We start from the raw sequence: 21,142 nt of genomic DNA on the forward strand, positions 1-21,142 counted from the left end.
CTGTCAGGATGTAGAAGACAATTTTAGAATCTGATCTCAGGTCAAAATGGGTTAAGGACATTTTGAAAGTGAGATGGTTTGAATATAATTTTGTGAACCCGTTTCATCTTTGGGAATATAATGAATCAAGGCAGTTGCTTTTTGGATGCTAAAGGGTTTGTGGGCTGAGTCATTACAGTCCAGTTAGCTTACAAATAGTCAGTTTGCGATCAACAAACCCATAGCTATTAAAGCTGAAGTGGAAATAATTAAAGCATGTTTCGGCCATCATCACCGCAGGCAGCTTTGGTAGTGTGGCTGATACTGTGATTAAAAATGTGCGAACAGCCTCTGCCCCTGGGGGAAAATTTTAAACCATTTTCACTTTTCCAAGTTTCTATGGAGAAAATAAACCCCAAATTGGTCTGTAATTTAACTCCATTTAGCTTAATGTATGTTGAAACAAAGAACACCCACAAAAGGCCAATTGCTGGCCCGAGACCATCAGTAAAAATAGACCTGGTGAAAGCACTGCTTTCTAAAAACAACCCTCAAAAACATTCCTTCATTAGCTTCTATTCCTTAATATGTCTCACACTTTAAAATCATGTGCAATCTTTCTTCCAGTCACATAATTGCTGTTATGCGATTGGAATGTTGATCTATTTATTATAATACGTGTCATTCTAAATGAGAAGAGCTTCAATGGCTTAAATGTAAGACTATCTATCACAATTTATCACTGCGTTATAAACCACAGCAGCATAAAAAGAAATCCCCACAAAGAAAGTCTGGTAAAAAACCATTGCCCATGACTTCTCATTGTCCACATTTTATACCACCATTAACCATTAATTAAGGTCAGCTTGCCAGCAAAACCCAGCGGTGAGGAAGGAGATGATCCAATTTTCAAGTGGCTCCTCCTCTCAAAGACGTGTGACCTGGAGGCAAGCATTTAGCACGCTGTTCTTGTTAGCAAGCATTCCACAAGTTGAGATCAAAGAGGCTCTATTGTCTTCTGAGCTAAACTAGCATGGAGGTCAGATTTTCCATTGAGCTCAGCGCTACCTGAGCTAAAACCGGTAGCTCTGAAGGCCTAATATATGCTCCGTCCATCGTATGATATAGCATACATACATTTAGAAATAGCAGGTATACAAGCTCACAAGTCACAAGAATATAGTCTGGAACTATCCTGGAAACCAGACAAATATGTCAGAGCGAAATTGTTAGTGATTAGTCTGGCCACACCAGGCTAGTTTAGAACACCATTGTAGTCCATAAGTGCAATAATCTGAAGCATGAATTGGTAATGATAGGCACTCTGCACACACACATTACAAAGGACATACAGTACACAGTATGAACAACTGAAGCCTATGTATGCTTTCTCAGTTTCTCAGGAGTTTCCTTTATTATGCCTGCCACTCAAGCTCAAAATCCAACAAGTTGTTAAGGGGAAAAGAGCATACTAGAGGAGGTACCATTTCCAAAGACTTTCACTTTGCCCATGCCTCTGGCCAACAAGTGTACACAAAGACAGTATTGTTGTTGCGGTCCATAAAACATGTACCGGTGGTGAAAACATTTAGTAGAATTGAAATAAAATGTATAGCCATTAGACATTTGGACACGATAAGTTTGAAATATCCCTTTAACTCATTGAGAATCCGGAAATTAACAATGTGCTTCTAATTACGTCCATATTTTTCCAGGTAAATTGAACTAAATGATCCAGGCCACAGAAGCAGAGATCCAGCAAACAAAACTCACGTAACACCACGTTGGTCCAGAGCTGCATAATGCTTTTGTCAGATCTAAAACTTTGGGCCAAGAGAGAGCTTTTTAAGACTGACAAAACGAATTCTCTCAGGATTTTCTCATTGACGCCTGTAAGCTTTTAACCATTATCAATGGCCCAAGGGCTATAAAACTCATAAAAGCACACGAATGACCATGTATAACTCTCAAATCAAGAACACTAGAACAAAAAAACAGCACCAACATTGCAGTTACACAGTTTTTCCATCACAGCTGTGACGAACTCAAAGGCTTTGTTCAGACCGCAGGGAAATCCGATTTGTTTCTCAAATATGATGTCACTGGTATTTGCAAGAGATGATATCGGTTTATTCAGAAATAGTCAATCTATCTGAAATTGGTTACTGTGGTAATGCCGTAATAACAACATAGGAGTAAATAGAACGGCACTTATACTCTTACAACAATGTCACTCGCCAAAAATAGCAGATCTACAAGCTTGCAATCTTTTGCAATGTGACACATTGTGAACTTGTAGGTTAGTTATTTTTGCCAAGGAACACATCATACAACAAGATATAAATCTGGCTATAAATCAGGCTTCTCAAATCTGATTTTAATCGCATTTCAAACCAGCTAGGAATGTGGATAAAATCTGATTAGCAGTTCAATCTGATTCAGACTTGATGAAACCAGGCGGATTCCAATGTTGATAGGCCAATGGCTTACCTCGAAGACTTCCTCATCAAGAATCCTGGTGCCAAACACAGTGATGCCCTCCGTGTTGATGATGGCCTGGTCGCTCCTGCCCAGTGGTCTGATCAGCTTCTTCTTACAGTCCACGATGATGGTGACACTCTTCTTCTCCACACTGATGGCCACGCGATGCCACCTGCACAACACAACAAGACACAAGACATCAGCAGTGCCAACATTTAACAAACATGTGAATCTGTGGTCATTTCAATGAATATTGATTAATGAAAATGGTAGCATTCCTATTTTAGGTCATGAAATCGATGATTTAAGCTCCATATTCATAAATCATATCCTGAACTTGGATGCATTTGGCCATTAGCAGTGCTTTATGTGTAAGCCAGTTTTTAATCTTCTGTTCCTGGAAGAAATTGCTTTTGATTTGGGCAGGAGGCAGATAGTATTTGTGTGGATACACTGTAACTAAGTTGAAAATTGAGAGTCAATGGCTACAATTTGCACCTACTATATTCACACGTTTTGATTTAATGTTAATGACAGAGAAATCACTTCAAGGCAGATTCTGTGTGTTGTATTTGCTCAGATGCCTGAGACAAGTGCACATTGTTTTCAGTGTTTGGCATTGGCGTCATCGTGCAGTTATGCATGCAGGCCAACCCAGGGTGCAATTGAACGTCAGCATTTCACTGCTCTAAATCATCTGGGAAAGAAAAGACTGAAATTTCATATAGTTGCCAATAATCAATTAGCCTTTACTGTCTTGACTTCTCCCATATGGAGTATGTGACAACACAAACATATGTTAATGATGATGAATCATCTGTGGTGAGGCAAAAAAAAAGAAAAAAAGCGCAAGTACATACTGAGTAAATGAAAAGAGAAAATAAATAAATACGTGGAATTGTTTGTTTCGGGATCATTTAGCCAACAACACTCTCCATGAATCAATTCAGTGTAAGCATGAGAATTAAACAAGTGAGTTATTGTTTAAGAATATCCTGACAATGTGTTGCTTATAGCCTGCATATTCTGCACTGCAAGAGTTATTTATCCATTAAACAACATATTGCTGGCATACTGTACATTTCTGCTGTCCTAAAATGTTTTCACATTGCAGTCAGGGACAATTAATAGCTATAATGGGTGTATGCATGAATGAATGTATCATTAATCTAACTGAATACACATGTGCAGCATGAGTCACCCTATAATAGCTATCAATAAAGATAATTCTTACTCCCAACTCATCACACCCAATGCTTGGCCAGGAATGGACCCCCTTGTGTCACGGGTCTGACCGACCCTCACCCCATGCATCTTGGCATGTGTATCCCCACCCCAGTGACCCGAGGGAGTTATGTGCCGAGTGGGAGGTCAGTCGGATCGGCAGCTGTCCAGAATATCTATAGATCGGCCAAATCTCCATATCTGTCTGTCTGTCCGTCCGTCCGTCCGTCCGTCCGTCCGTCCGTCTGTGTTCATTTTATACTGTATGCAGATCCCTGATATTTGCTATGTATTATGATATCATAGAGTACTGACAGCATAGACTGGCCTGCATGTACTCTGATACTGGGTGTGTACTGCACTAAGTACATTGACCACAGGGAAAAATGGGTACAACACGTATTAGGGGAATGGCCTTCCACCCTTTAGCCCATACATTGGATTTAGATATTACCAGACGTATGTGTAAGCTAGCTGAAATCTATGATCGTTTGGCTATGCAAGTAATAATAACATAAATTGCATCTGCATTCATCCTCCTCATCAATGTATTGCGATATAAATTATATGCAAAAAGTAAGTTGACCAAGCACCAGTCAACAAATAAACCAGTTCACAGAGTACAATGGACAGGGGGACAATCATACAACAAAAGGTCAATTTTAGATCCAGAGTGACAACCTCCAACCCATATCTCTCCCTCTCACGTCAGCACCAAGTCACTCCAATCTGCCCGTGGGTCAGTCACTTACTTTCCATCGGCGAGGTTGACGGAGCGGAACAGGGGGTACTCCTCGGGGGCAGGCTTGCCATGCTGGTCCTCATACAGGAAGACGGGGGCGCGGCCCACCTCCACGCCCAGCTGCTGGATGCCCTGCTGGTTGTACACAGACAGCAGGAAGGACTGCAGGCCGGCTTTAGGCTTGATGGTGAACATGACGGAGAAGTCCTCGGGGAACACTCCTCCTATACAGGCCAGGGGAACCATTGGTTAGTGTTGATTATTTAGCCACTTCATACCTGAGACCGATTCTCAATTCTAAAAAGTTCTCAAACTATTTCGTAATTCAAAATGATTGAACATTTAAAAATTATTCAACATTTTGAGCGGTGCTAGTCGCTCCAACACTTGACTATGTGTGTAGCATTGGTCTACTAGTCTATTTCAGCACGGTTACTGTGGTTACTGTGTCTATGGTTACTGTATCATTACCTCATCTCCTTGTCTATATTAACCCCTGCATTAAACACTTTTTGAGTTTTTAAAAATGTTCACAAATAACAGATGTACAAGCTGGCAATGCAGCACCAAGTATTTTTGAATACCCAATGCAAAAATGACTCCAGTGCAATAACTGCTGTTTTTGGTATTTTTATGCTTGTTAAATGTTTCACTTAAAATGAGATTCCCAGGCCTGGGCCATGGCTCAGCGGTCCAGGCACCTTGGCTGCCAGCCTACTGTCTGTCCCTCAATCAAAAAATATAAAATAAAGGCAAAAGCCACAAAAGAAAACATTAAAAAATTACGTGCCCAAAACAGGGATCCCAGGTTGAAAGTGGTTAAGATCAGCGTGCAGGTTAGAGACCGGGGGGATCATTTCACTACACCAAACAAAGTGAATGCTTATATCTTTAGTTTCCATAGATGTTAACTTAACTTCCTCACACCCTAGTCCTTCAACTCCCCATCACCTCCTAGACCTAGAATCCCATCTCACGCATTCTTTGATTTCTTTCCATCCGTCCTTCCTCCTCTTCTCATTTTTCTATCTATGCCCAAACCCTCTACGTTTCTTTCCCAATTCAGTAAACTGTTAGTCTGGTTTGTAGTTGTATGCTACTAGTTCATCTATATTTGTAATGCATGTCCAATAGCCAAATATAATGTAAAGGGAAGGACAGGTGATGTAATGCATCGTCCCCAAGGAATCCCAACCGATCTGAGGTGGCGTTTTGACGAGTACTGTGTGGTGAGATGTTAAGGGGTTAAATGTCTGGATCTGCCAGACTAGAGGGGTTAAGTGACGGACTTGCTCAGGGACACTTTGACACATACATTTGACCAGCCATGGGTTGAACTGGTGAACGTCTGATCACCATACCCTCTGATTCCTGTCCCCATTCAGCTGATCACCATACCCTCTGATTCCTGTACCCATTCAGCTGATCACCATACCCTCTGATTCCTGTCCCCATTCAGCTGATCACCATACCCTCTGATTCCTGTCCCCATTCAGCTGATCACCATACCCTCTGATTCCTGTCCCCATTCAGCTACAGTCTGATCACCATACCCTCTGATTCCTGTCCCCATTCAGCTACAGTCTGATCACCATACCCTCTGATTCCTGTACCCATTCAGCTACAGTCTGATCACCATACCCTGTGATTCCTGTACCCATTCAGCTACAGTCTGATCACCATACCCTCTGATTCCTGTACCCATTCAGCTACAGTCTGATCACCATACCCTGTGATTCCTGTACCCATTCAGCTACAGTCTGATCACCATACCCTCTGATTCCTGTACCCATTCAGCTACAGTCTGATCACCATACCCTCTGATTCCTGTACCCATTCAGCTACAGTCTGATCACCATACCCTCTGATTCCTGTACCCATTCAGCTGATCACCATACCCTCTGATTCCTGTCCCCATTCAGCTGATCACCATACCCTCTGATTACGAATACAAGAAGACTCACCCCGTTTCTGTTTTCCTCCCAGAATTTTCCCCAGTGAGGGGTGGGAGAGGCTGGACAGCAGACGGCTGGATTTTGAATTTCTCTAACTATAAACTTTCATGACAGCAGACAGCCTAAGTACAAATATAATTTATGAAAAGCTACTACAGTGAAGTCTGTTCACAGAAGTTGTTGTAGGATATGTGGGGATTATCTGACGAGGTACCATTTGAGGGGGCAAAACCTTACATATACTAAATAATACTAAATTGTTTATAAGGTCAATATAAGTAATATAATATAGCCTTTCCACAGGAGTATCTTTTTATATTTTTCCAAAAAGAATACAAACAGCCAATAGCATATTACAAAGTTATCCCCCTCACTGGGGAAAATTCCGGGAGGAAAAACGGGCACGCACCGGGGTGAGTCTTCTTGTTACCCTGATTACTGTACCCATTCAGCTGATCACCATACCCTCTGATTACTGTATCCATTCAGCTACAGCGGTGCATTTTGTGCACTGGTTCCAAAACGGGACCCATGTGTGGGTCACAGGTTCATTTATATGGGCTGCGACTCGCGAGTAAATATCCCCTTATTTCAAAATATTTTCCCCCCATAAAATCTAAATGTTTCATGAATTAAAAACAAATTCAGAATGTTTCTTAATAAATATCATGAATAAATTCCATAGGAAGGCCACCTCCAACCTCTGCAGAAGTGCTAGTCATATTGAATTAACACACTCTACAACAGGGGTACTCAACTGACGGACCGCGGTCCACGACCGGACCGCGGACCACCTCTCTGTGGACCCTAGGCAAATTATTTAAAAAAAAAAGGCCAGGCCAGCCACAGTCAATTAAATTAAATTCAGGCAGTGTTGCTGCAGCACAACTACATTGTGTGTCTTATGTTAAAGGAGGGAAGAAGTTAATAATATAAATAACATCAGATGGTACATTTCTCATGTGAAATTGCTGCAAAGGCCCCCAAAATGTCCCCCAAGGGCCCCCAAAATTCTGGCGCACACTACACGCGCACAGTGTGGCCTGCCAGGGCATATAACTCCCGGCCTGATTTGGAGTTCCACTCCGGGCCTGCACTCTGCACCCCATTATTGGTTGGGTGGAAGGGGATCTGATTTGTATAAGCTTGGCTTGACCATACTAAACGGGCATAGAGCCCCGCTCTCCGATGGACGCCGCGCATGGGACCGGACCTCGGTCTTATTCAAAAAGATATTTGTGAACCTTCATCATTTCTAGTTGAGGACCTCTGCTCTACAATACAGCAACAACAACATTTCATTCATTCATACCCGGAATCTGGGTTTAATTCAATTCAAATGGGTTAATTGAATAATGGCACAACACATAATTGTCAAACTTTCAGTTGTTTCTTTCACATAAAGCACAGTAGTCTAGACAACTGGACCTGGGCTGCTCTTTATTAAAGCAGTCGAAAAAACGGTAGTTGGCATGCGCTGCAAGAAGCTAAAAGTGATCTTGCAGCCACATTAATTTTATAGGCCGTGTAAATAGAACAACTAACAAATGTCATCCTTTGACTGTTAATGGGGTTCACTTCAGTGAAAGACTAACAACAGGCTATTTAAGAAAAGAAACTACAAAAAAAATACTTTCTTTTCTCGACAGGGATCATTCTGACACCTTGTTTCCGTGGCGACGCTAACACCTCAACCCTTAGTTAGTACCTTCAGTTGTGTCCCGACAAATTTCCAGTCCTTAAGCTGAAAGGTTTGCAGGCAATTACGCTGAGCCAACAATCACAAGAGATCTAATTGCTAATATCAAACACAATTGTGTGCCTTTATTTTTTCCTTTGCCACTCGGCCAAATTGGACGAGGCCCAAGACACACAGACTGGGAGGACGTGTTTAACGGCACTCTGTGCCCCATTAAAATGTGTGTCTTGGGTATCCTGCCAGTATGACTATGAGGCAAGCAGGCAACTGGTGCCTCTTTCTCCATTATGGTCTAGCAATAAAGGGTTAACGGGCCTTTGGTGGATATGAAGTCTTTTCTTTTTTTAACATTATCATAATATAGTATACAGCAGATGAAATGCATTCCACGTTACAGCATGGATAATAAAGCCAGAGTTAGTTACAGTTGCATGCAGTGGTGGAAAGCAACTAAAAGTACATTTACTCAATTCCTTTTAGTATGTTGATACTTCTCTAGTACAAATCAGAGGCAAATGTTATACTTTTTACTCCACTACAATTATTTGGCAGCTTTAGTGTTTAAGCCCTATTTTATATTTAGGCTATACAAAAAGAGCTTGTAGATCTGGCTATTTCTGAAAGATCTGAAAACGTTGCAAGTGCAACACCCGAGCGCAATCAAACATAAAATGACTTGTCTTTTAGTTCTACTGTATCTCTTCTCCACTAGTCCCTCCCTAACATTTAGTCTTGTTTTTATTTGTTATATTTGTTTTAGTCATAGCTTAGTTGAAGTTTAGCTTTCGTCAGTGAAAAAAGGTGGTCGACGAGCATTTTCCATCATAGTTTTAGTCGATGAAATTAATATAAGTCAGGGTTATGCACATAACCATGCACGTGGCACACTGTGGTACTGGCAGTGGCACAGACTGGGAGCTGACCAATAGCTCAGTCATGTCTGTCAACAGTCTGATGTCTCCGGGCGTGAATAATAATGACCACGCTTCCTGTTCTTCTTCTTCTTCTTCTACAGTTTATTATCAAATCATAGGCTCAGCCTGGGAGCAGTAAGCCGTTTAAACGGCGGTAGCCAGTCCAATGTAAACATTATCAAAGAGTTTTATTTTTTCTTTCTTTTTGGGGGTTCTCCCGATGGATTCAGACCTAAAACAATAAATGTGGTGGGTTTATTTTTCACAAACAGAGTCTGGCATCAGATTATGTCAAGCTGGGGAATCAGGCTGTGCCTGTCAATACGAACACCCAGTTAGCATTCATGAGCTCGCGCGCCAAATACAGCACACTGTTGTCTGTACCCGTCGTCAAGTCTGGTTTGGAGACAGTCACATTTTGTCAAGAAAAAATCAAAATCAATCAGATTTATCTGGTTCTTGATTGAACCATGCTTTATTTTTTGGGGGGATATTTTTTAAATCATGCTTAAGTGAAATGTAACCAGAATATTTCAGTTTTTATTTTATTCTTCGTATTTGTTTGATTCTGCAAGTTTATGCGGTCACTGAAGGCAATGAGGGAGGTTTATGAATCTTGGAAACCCCTTTAAAAAAATAAACAACCCTGCAATGGTAAAATAAATATATTTCTACATTCTTCCTAGAAAAGTAACTTAATATATCGCTACTTTACACTCTATATACTGTGCCGCACTGTTGTGACAAAAGGAGAGTTGAGCCAGAAGGCAAAGCTCTCTGTCTACCGAGCAATCTCCGTTCCTACTCTCACCTATGGTCATGAAGTGTGGGTCATGAGCGAAAGAATAAGGTTGTGAAATGCGAATACAAGCGGCCGAAATGAGTTTTCTCCGACGGGTGGCTGGCATCTCCCTTAGAGATAGGGTGAGAAGTTTAGTCACGCGAGAGAGACTTGGAGTAGAGTCGCTGCTTAGGTGGTTCGGGCATCTGGTTAGGATGCCTCTCGTACGTCTCCCTAGGGAGTTCCTCGAGGCACATTCACACTGGGAGGAGACCCAGGGGCAGACCAAGGCGCAGTTGGAGGAAACACATCGACTCACTGGCCTTGGAACCGTCTCGGGATCCCCCAGGAGGAAGTCACTAATGTTGCTCTGGAGAGGGAAGTCTGGAGCACTCTGGTGCAGCTGTTGCCCCCGCGAACCGACTACGGATATGTATGTGTTTGCTTTTGGATAGAAATGATACAGACTCCATGCAGTCACTTTCAGAGAGCACTGCAGAGGCTGAGGCTCTGTGACTGTCTGTGACTGTGACCAGCTGATGCTTATTGATGCATCAAGGAAGGCAATTATGTTTCTGCACTGTCAAATAGGTCTACATCTATTCAAAGATAACATCTTAAATAAATGTTGTGAGAATGTGTTGTGACTTTGATTGAAAAGTTTTAATACAAATAGTTCCAATAGCATCTAAATAAGGTTGTAGATATGCTTATCGGTGTTGCGAGGATGAGGGGGTACCTGGAAAGAAATCTCCCCCCCAAGGGGTACCTGGGTCAAAAGGAATTGGGAACCCCTGCTATATCATGCATGCGTGTGTGTGCGATTACCTGGGAAAAGTTGGCTGGTGGGAGCACTAATTTGGGCCTGTTTCCCCACTCGGAACGCGACATCGGGTTTGGATCCTCTCCGGTGCGTACAGAATCCTGTTGTTTTCCTTATTCCTTCCGGAGAGTTGTGGAAGTCTAGAACCTTGAGTACATCCACAGGTTCAGCTGTGGGAAGCAGGGAGGAGAATCACAGTCAGTAGGATGCCACAGGACATGATTAACATACTACTGTAATACCTGAGAAATATGGCTCTCATAACTGAAGCCCATTAGGCAGTTTGAAATGCCATAACATAGACCCAAATGCTGTGCTGTGCTAGTTAATTTAAGCTATTATTCAAAGCATGTCAGACTACCATGAGCGTACAGTATAAAGGTTTAACTATGTACTGTATTAGTCACGGACGGTAGGAATTGAACAACGGACCCTGTTAATGTTAGGAAGCCACTGTAAAACAGTACAGGCAGCTAGTCTCTCGTAGTCAGACGATCAGAAATCTCTGCCTTGACCACGGAGATAAAGGTGCATTAAACACCACATCCTGATATACCGTCGCAATATAAAGGACCTCCCTAAAAAGTCCTCACATTGGTTCTGTGATGCTGTTATTTTTATTGTTTCCACCCAGTATTCACTGAATTTAGATATCATCAGACATCAGTACGTGGAGGTCTCTCCAGTAAGTTGATGCATTAGTTACAGAATTGAACCGCTAACCCTGGAAATGTTAGGAAGCCACTATCAACTCTGTGGATCAACTCTGGGAGGCAGCTAAATCCAATGGAAGCAGAGGAATGGAAGCAGACAATGAACAAAATGCTCCTTATTTTACAGTGCGTGCCAGCATTTTAACTATATAGGTGACCCCAGTGGCAACAAACCCCATTACCGTGGCTTAGCGGTGTTACAATGGTCGGTATACATGCTAAGCTTTCAAAACGCTGAGCAACACTCGTATACACAAAGGTCACAACTCCAAAACCTCACAACGCAAGTTACACAACTCCTAACAAGGTGATGACGTTGATGTCTCCCACTGGGATGAAAGCAGAGAATGCTTCATTGACTAGACAATGAAAGTGGACTTTGTTAGTGAATGCGTGCACTGTACACACAACTCAGCAGTCGATGATAAAAGTAATCAAAACTGGCATTTTGATGATAAATCAACATTTACATCCATTACGGCCCCCTCGCCTCTGTCACCGACTGTCGGCCAATTCTGTCAGTCCCACCAGTTGTTTCTTTATGAGCTGCTCTGGCAGTCGAGCAGTAAAAATGTTAGGAACCATTCAGTGAGTGTAATTGGGCCCCCTGGTACGAGCCCGACCCACAAAACCCCAGCATCTAGGGATAAAAACCTCCAAAGTGGCTCACGGAGCCCTTTGGAGACAGAAAAACACACAGGAGGTGGTGGCTTTACATGCTCCTTAACACTACACCAGCCCACTCGCTGTCAACGGTACTGAAGCTCAGCAGCAGAGAGGCTGGGGTGAGGTATGCGTGGCGTGCCATGGGAAAGTTGGGAGCTTGTAGATCGGCTCATTTTAGGCGTGCGCCACATGACATGCAACCAATTATAAATCAGGCTTGCCTCACTCCTGCCTGTACCGACTTTTCTGTGACTTTGGCATTTCAACACTCCTGAAAAATCATACTCTCCACTTTATGAGCACTTTACCCCCCAGTCCCCCCACACCCATCCCTACACACTCTTCCAGCACATGCCCTAAACTACGCTGTGATTTACAGTGTGATTATAGGGGATTTGAAGTCTAGAGGCCTAATAAGTACGTTAATATGTTTTAAAGTGTGCTTACTAAATGGGGGGTGCCTTAGCCTTGCAGACTGTACATACGTGACAGCGTCTCTGTTGATTTAATGTGAGGAAGTCTGGGTTTACCTCCACTCAGCTGATGTGGCAGCCATTAATTTACAGGTCACCATGGGCAGTGGTGGAAAAAGTATTTTTTTCAAGTGCAATATAGAAATACTCTGTTACAAGTAAAAATCGACAAAGTAACTAGTAACTAAAGTTTTCAAGAGTAGAAGTAAAAGCATTGGAAATTGGAAATACTCAAGTAAAGTACAAATACCTCAAAATTTTACTTAAGTACAGTACTCAAGTAAATATACTTTACACCACTGCCTCGGCTGAAAATAGAAGAGGCAGCCATTAATTTACAGGTCACCATGGGCGTGGTGACTGGATAGACTATGTTAAAGAGAGGTAGACCGTCTGAGGTGAGTCCACAAAAAGCATCTTGCGGTTTTTAAACACTTTGAAGTCTTACGGGTCCGCTGACGGTCTGGGCCTCTCTACCCGTGACGACATGCCAGTACTGTCAATCTAAAGTCAATTATTAGACTGATAAGAACAAAACAGGTATGCACCCAACAACACACACACGCATGCAAGCATCCATGCAGGCACACTCTCTCTCACACGCACGCACGCACACATTGGTTTTGCAAACGTATAGGGTCTTATGAAACTTAGTCAAGCCAAATTTGAAATGCAGACCCCAATGAAGAGAATGAATTATTTTGACCCCAAGTGTGGTCTGGAACACAGAGACGGCGAGACGCACGCATGCATGCACGCAGACAGACAGACAGACAATCTACAAGCTCACAACGTGTCGCAACACGGCATGGTTGTGAGCTTGTAGATCGGCTGTTTTCAGCGAAGATGTTTTGGTGTAGAGAGAAAAGATAAGAGTGCCTAGTATATACCGGTATATATCTGGTTGTCTCCGGCCAATGAAGAATAGAGTTCAAGCGGTTAAGAAATGAAAGAAAATCCCTCGTTGATGAACTCACTCATATAAGTGAGGACTACGTCATTTATAGAGCTATGTTTGGCAAGTTATTGGTACTGAACAATTAGAGGCATAACTGCACATCTGAGAATAAATTATTAAACCACCACTTGACCAATCAGAAAGCATTTTTGAGCCACATATTTCATAATGCCTTGTGATTCACAGTACGGTTGTAATGCTGCTGTACACTGTCACATATAATCATAAAAATCCTCTCGGAGCGAGTGTAAATGGGGAGCATGCCTTGAGTGTTGTTAAGTAATTAGTGATTCATATGCTTTGCATCAGACAGAAATTAAACCGCACCCTGGATAGATTCCATTTCACGCTAGTATAAGAAGAAACATTGCACCCCTGGTGCACAGTCTGTGTTTATGTCCACAATGTAGGTCAAGGTTATGCTGGTTTTGTACGAGGTGTCGGTTGACGGGTACATATCTTTGGTCCGACATCCTAACAGTCCAACACCCTACACCGAACCCTAACCCTAACCGCACGTGGGAGCCATGGGTGAGTCACGCATGTCAGACTATTGGTACGTCGGACTAACGTTTGCCCCCTTCGGTTGACTACTGTGACTACTGTCACATAAATGCTTACCCGCGTTGTGCCAAAATGCTATTCCCTGGTGGAATTAGTCTCCCATTCGACCACTCACAGGCAGATACAGTGGCTTACCATGTTACCACCCCCACAACAGAACCCTACTCCCCTTAGGCTTTCACCCAAGGAGATGTAGGAGTGTAGGCTAGGGAGCACCATACGCAGGCAGAGGTGGCTGGGTTGAGTGGGTGTAGCTGTGGGGGTCAGTATGTGGAGATATGGAGGAGTGTAGTGGGGCTAGGGTGGCCTTGTGGTTACGGTTAGAAACTGGGAGGTCGGGGTTCGATCCCTGGCTGGGTCATACCAAAGACTGTAAAAATGGAATGCCTCCCTGCTTGGCACTCAGCATCAAGGGTTGGATTGGGGGGTTAAATCAACTACAAATGATTCCCAAGAGCAGCGCAGCTGCGGCTCACCGTTCAAAGAGATGAGAACAAATCTTGCAATAGCAATGTATGTGACAAATAGTAGGACTTTAACCTTTTATGGTGCAAATATAGGCAGCTATTGGAGGCTTGTGGACAGGCTATAGACCTGAGGTGCTATAGATCTGCTATAGGTGGGTAGAGATGGCTGAGTTCCGAAGAGGGAGTCGATTCCGGCACAACACAGGCAAGTTGGCTCATCTGAATCATGTTTTAGCTAACCAACATCCAAAGCAAACTTACACATCAGAAACAACATTAAATCAATAAATCTAGGTGCATAAAATCCAACAGTATTAAAAACATCCTGCCTAGTCAGAGCAAAAAACGACAAAAAAAAAAAAACAGCAGCAAAGTCCTGTGTACGACCATGTCTGGACATTACGCCACCCGGCCGCTTGTCCTTCAGCAAGAGACAGGATGCTGGCCTCTTCAAAAACTCCAGTCACAATAAACAATGCTTAAACAGTCTGCCTAAAGTCCTACTGGGAAGATAAGACCCCCAGAAAGAGAGAGGACATATTTTATATGAAATCTCTCTTCATATAAAAATAAAAGTACCCCAAACTGGTTTCATGTGCTTTATACTGGAGACAAGACATTTGTGGGAACATTGTTTGAGGGGAATCACCACAAAGAAGCTCTTTTATTAAGAGTCTGTGGTGCCTTTGATCTACTTGTCTTTCTATGGTCTAGTATAATACTCCATAACACAGAATGACCCAGGAACCAGCAGTGTGCCAAGATACACTGGGGTGGAATAGTTTGTTCTATACCCATTTGAAATGTCAAGAACAAAGCAAAATACATGGTCCACTCCTCAGTAATTCAAATCAAATGTTAGAAAAAATTGCATTAGGTCAATTTAATTTCTGATTATGCAAAAAGCAGAGACTCTACCTGATTCCTTTTGAACCAATCAACCTCAGCTCAAAAAATGTTTTGAGCTTGTCAGATCAACAGCTTATTTTTATTTTCAAAGAAGATTTGAAACATTTTGAAAAGTTCTGAACATTTTCACTTACTGTATAATGACATGCCCACAATAGGGATGCCAAGTGGTTCATATGTATCCATTAATAGGCTGTCAGGCTCGACAGGTCTGAGATTTTCTTCCTTCTTTTTACCGTATAAACAAAATGCTTTGTCATCAATCTGTATGGTGAAGGGGATTCTATAATTTTTTGCCATCATGAGATTAAATTCGCCATGAATCTCTGTTTACATTTTCAATGTTTTTAAGGAAGTGCTGATCCTGTAGTTCCTGTTTCCTCCCCTTGTCCAGGTGGGGCTTTGGTGGGCCGAGCTATACATTCACATCACATGCTGAAGCCATTATGGCAAAGGCACCACTCCCTCTCTACCATCCTCCAACCAAAACACACATGGCAAGCAACATCCTTACAGCTCTCTGTCTCTCTGTGTGTGTGTGTGTGTGTGTGTGTGTGTGTGTGTGTGTGTGTGTGTGTGTGTGTGTGTGTGTGTGTGTGTGTGTGTGTGTGTGTGTGTGTGTGTGTGTGTGTGTGTGTGTGTGTGTGTGTGTGTGTGTGTTTAATAAGAATAAGAGAAATAACCCCCCCCCCCCTCTCAACAACATGGCCAAAATCAAAATGGTGTATTTACTGTATTATTCAAGAAAATAAATATAAATAATCTCTCTCTGTCCTTCCAATACAATACATCTCCCTCTGCCTCCCTCTCTCAAATGATGAGAAAAACAACACTCTTGGGCAGTGAATCAAACGCTCATCAACCATGTGCTCAAGACTGTGCATTTAAGAAAGGAAGAAAAATGAAATAGAGAAATAGTAAATTGGCTCTAAATTGACGTAAAGCGCTGAAGTGATTTTATGACTTTATTTCCAGATTAACACGCATTTTATACCACGCACATACGCGCACGCACGCACTCTCACTCACACACACACACACACACACACACACACACACACACACACACACACACAAAATGAGCGTTAACCAAATCAGAAAGTTAAGCAGGCAGCACTGTCAGGAAATCAAGCGATGCAGCATGTGGTCTTTATTGGCAAACTAGAACACAGGTCCCTGAGCAGCTTTATATATACATATTGCTTCTGAATCTGCGGAACCGATACAGATAGAATTCAGTTAACCACAGAGGAAGTACACACAGGGATACATACTGTACTGGTCCACAGTACCACAGCACAGACACCTGAGTTCATTTTAACCCACAGCAGACAACAGTGAACTTGCTTTGTACTGCTTCGCAAAGCACCAACCACCAACCAAATAAAATGCAGTTCTTAGGTAACAAAAGCCAACTTTTAAACCTCACACCGAATGCCTCATAAAAAGGAAGAAAAAAATAAGTCTGTGGCTCTTCTGAATATTGTCCCAACTAACTACAGAGCTACTGGTTCATGAAAAAAAAGTTTAAACTAAAGGTCTCTTTGTGAGGTTCAGAATGCCTTTCTGCATTACTGCATACCTCAAGGCCTCATATATTCCAGATGTGCTGAATTGGCCAGGAATCGCCCCCACCACCAACCCCACCCCCAACCCCTTTCCTTCTCTACTCACTAGCTCCTCCTACTCACAAAAGAGCTAGAAAAAACAGGCAATACCCCAAAACCATTAAAGACCCCAAATGAGCATGCACAGCTTTTTGGAATTTTCAGCCTTTAGGACATACAGTGCCAGAACGCAGGGTGTTTGCAACACATCTTTAGCAAAGACTCCCCATCTAATCCGCCCCCAACAGAGGAATAAAGCACATCACTAATGATAAGGATGCAAAACCACAAGAGAGAGCCAGGGTTTGGACTAGGCCACTGCCTACAGCACCACAGCAGCTCTGAGGCAATCCACAGACTTGTCTGAGGGGGTAAACTTACAATCTTGCATGCTGTCAATGACACGTTTTGCTGGCTGCTGTTGAAGGCTTTTTTGATATACTACCTGCCATGTTAACAAGCCACATAACGTGTCAGAGGGTGCACATTTCCTCGCAGACAGAGCTGACACATAAGTGACATTTGAAGTGTCTGTTCAAACCATTAGAGAAAATCCATTTCCAAGTCGGCAACACAGCCCCAAAAAACAATCCTTAAGTTAATGATACAGTGGAACCATGAAGTCGGATGCCTATTTATACTGTTGTCAGCTGCGTTTTGCTCACAAGACTACAAGAATCGTGCCACATGGATTGACCCATTATGCTCCGTTATATGGTATAGTTTGATGTTTAAGTTTAGCCTTGCAAGCAACTTTGAAATCCCTGATATTTTGACTTCACGATTTTGTGGGTTTGATCTGCGGCACAACGTCTTGGGATGCCTCGCTGGTCTTTTTCGTGTCACTGCCATCTACTGAAAGTTGGCAGCACAAGTGGCAATTACAGTCCATTGGAAAGCCTGTAAATGTTTGCTAGCACATCATGCAATTATGGTTAGTTTAAATATCAGACAGAAAGGAAAGATGGGCAATGGGCAAGCCACTGTGGTCATGATCTTTTCATTTCAGGGAGCTGTCTGCAATATGGCCTGTACTGGGTGAATTCTGCATGTATGATCCATGCAGTTAGTTCAATACTAAAAAGCAATTGGTTGTGGGGGTTAAGGGGCGGGTCTTGAAACTTGACAGGAAGTGTCCACTGTCCAGCCAGTATGCAATGCATCCTGGGAGTAGCTTGCTGCTTCACAGATGACCTAAGATGCCATCTTAAAAATAAAAATAAACTGTGGACTGTGGAACTAAATTATTCTCAGTATCTTTGTATATGTTCATAATTCAGTCAAGTCATAATTATATTACAAAGCAGGTGAAATGGGAGAAGGTTAGGTTGTAAAAGAAAGCATATCCAAACTGGTCTTGACCAAAACATATTTTGACTGTATGGCTTTGGGAACAAAAGAAAGCTACTCTAGTCTGGACCACATTTTCCTAAAAGAAAAGCATGTGAATCTGACACACATACCTGCCTTAAAGTAGGGAAACTACTCGACAGATTTCTTTTTCCATTAACGCCCCTTATTGGACTTGGTGGGAACCAGGATAGTGTGGAGAAATGGTGAGCCTTCTGGCCAGCTTGTGTACTTCATGCAGGCTACCCAAGGGGTTAAAATCATACAGTATGGCCAATCTGTTCAATCAAATAGATCTCATCATTTTATACAAAGCTATCCATTTGCAGGATTGATAAATATGTAATATGCTAATATGACTTAATTATTGTTGGCAAATTGCATAAATGGAAAACCTATCAGAGAACGCGGTAGAGAAGAAAAAGAGGGTGGGCATTTAGAAGAACGTAAGGGATTACTTTTTAGTCAACCCACAGTCACAGTGAGTGTGCCATTGCGTAAAAGCCTTGCGTAAAACCAAAACGACCCCAAGCGGACATGCTTGCGATGGGCCGAGTCTGAATAGAAAATAGGAACGCAAAAAATTAGCATGTTAATTAGCTTAGCCTCAGGGCTGAGACGGAAAATGTGAAATTTGTCTTCACTCCAGCTCTGGACTAAAGTGAACTCTCTCCTCTAGCTGGATACTTGTATAGTTTAGCCCAACTCGCGGACCGTGACCAAACCAAGTATATTTTCTTTAGCGGAATCCTTCAGTTTCTCATCCAGAAAAGAGCTTCGGCACATTTAATAATTGACAACATCCCTCTCTTCGCCAGAATAACACACCTGGATGGCAGATTCCAGCGCAGCGGCATCACAGGAAGGAGCCCATTATAGGCCAACCTTCACCTGCACGCCAGCGGCTTTCTCAGTTGGCTCATTTTCAACACAGTATGCGGACTTCTGGGGGATTACGCGTAAAAGGATCACAGCTTTTTACGCAAATTAGCCAAAAGAGGTGCACAAATTATGTGATGAGCGTACAATGCGAGAGATAGCGAAAGAAGATGAGAATGCTTTAAGTTGTGTGGAATGTCGATCGTGGCATGCAAGATAGATCGGATTTCTTTCATTTCGGACGTTTTCAGAATAAAGACTTTGAACACAGCTGGGGGTCGTACAGGTTCCATGTCATTAGGTGTCGTCGTTTGATAACAGCCCGTGGCAAAAGGATGTTGAAATTAACTGGCTGGGACGTCTTACCTGCTCTGACATTAGCGGCTTGCAGAGTTAAAGTTAGTGTGATGATGATAGTGGTTAGCGCGGAACTCCAAAGCGATCGTTTCGTTTTCCACCTTGTGGACCATCTTTGCATCTCCATGGTGACCGCCGCTGTACAAAAAAACGGGCGACCTTAAATAAAAATGGTCCCTTCCACAATCCTCCACAACAAATATATGATGTGTTTTCTACAACAGAGCCATGTGTGCAAAGTAGTGCTGTTTGCTTCTTAAGAAAGCCAAACTGGGCCCTTGTGATCCGCTCTCCCTAAGCCCGGCTCTCAGACTGAAGGTAAAGGGCTCTTCATGGGAAAAAAAGAAAAAAGGAAAGCGGAGAGCATTTGATTCCGAGTGAGTGGCGCGCCGACGGGAGGCTGGGCTGCTAAACCACTGATCCGAGGAGGGAGAGCGACCGACTGCAGGAAAACTGACACTGGAAAATCCTCCCTACATCAAATCACCAGTCTCCAAAGTTGGTTGAGGACCCGCCCCTCAAATCCTCTACCAGAGGGGCTAGTAGGCTACTACAGCATCATGACTGAGGCGCATCATCTCACGATATTATCACAACTAATTATAGAGTAGAGAGACCCCACAGTGCAGGGCAGGTCATGTGAAACTGAAAGAACTCTAAAACAAACTAAAAACAGTTAGTTCACCTCTCTGTTGGGTTGCTACATTAATCACAGTCACACAAAAGCCTAGGTTCTCTGTTAATAACAAAGCCAAAGGAAGGAAAAACATTCCCAAATTGCTTTCATAGAACACACTGTAATCTTGATCAGGCTTAAGGTGATGGAGAGAAAGATAACAGTATGTCTACAAGAAGGGTGCTGCTTCTGAGTGCTGACTGTTAAATGCAAATTAAGTGGCGGGTGGAGGCTATTTCAGACATTGCCTGAATGCCTGAGAAGTGAAAGAAAGGGGGGAGGGGTGGATAGCCCCTTGCGTTGGCCAGTGTCTGATATAGAAGCCCCTCTGGCCAAAATAAAAATGTTTTCCAGATTCTAGGATTTTCCTCAAAGAGCCTTCCACTCTTTGGTTGGACTGCATGCGCTCCTGCGGTCTGAAAATAATTAATGGTGAGAAGATGACTGGAACAAGGAATGGAAGCACAGGTGGTAGCTATAGAGGCCTGCCCTTGATTTGGTCTAGCCTTTAGTGTGACGTTGAAAGACGTTTCTGACAGTGTAATGGCAATGATTGTCAGACAGATCCGGAACACATTTTGGATATTTGTCAGTGTTTGCATGCACTATCACACACAGCAGACAGACACCAGAGCCATGTTTATTCTGAAGTGCATGCATGATTCCGCATGATGAGGTGAAAGAAAAAAGAAAGAAGAAAATGTGTTGCATTGCTTTGCAGGTGGAGACATAATGGTCTAATGGGTGATTATCATGCGGGAACGTGCTGTAACATGAAGATTAAGGGTTTTGTAATGCATAATGCAAATTCCACACAAAGTAGTGGATGTACACGTCGCAGATGCCAGACCTAAATCTCTGAGATTATGCTGAAGATGTGCCTGTATAAACCTGGTTTAGATTAATTCCTTTAGAGTGTGTGTAT

At 42.7% G+C, this 21,142-nt stretch overlaps 1 protein-coding gene across 1 annotated transcript in view; it reads right to left on the minus strand.

Moving 5' to 3' along the window:
• Window positions 1-20,000, minus strand: part of col11a1b (collagen, type XI, alpha 1b) — a 129,122-nt gene extending 109,122 nt beyond the window's left edge. The window contains exons 1-4 of the mRNA XM_083782304.1: window positions 19,551-20,000; window positions 10,604-10,768; window positions 4,437-4,650; window positions 2,470-2,632 (exon numbers count right to left, since the gene is read on the minus strand). Of these exons, the coding sequence (XP_083638430.1) occupies window positions 2,470-2,632; window positions 4,437-4,650; window positions 10,604-10,768; window positions 19,551-19,668 (660 nt within the window). The 5' untranslated portion in view covers window positions 19,669-20,000. The remainder of the gene's footprint in view (window positions 1-2,469; window positions 2,633-4,436; window positions 4,651-10,603; window positions 10,769-19,550) is intronic.
• Window positions 20,001-21,142: the final 1,142 nt, after the last annotated feature.

The sequence above is a fragment of the Protomyctophum parallelum genome, assembly GCF_964188405.1.
Source record: "Protomyctophum parallelum genome assembly, chromosome: 14".
Classification (NCBI taxonomy): Eukaryota; Metazoa; Chordata; class Actinopteri; order Myctophiformes; family Myctophidae; genus Protomyctophum; species Protomyctophum parallelum.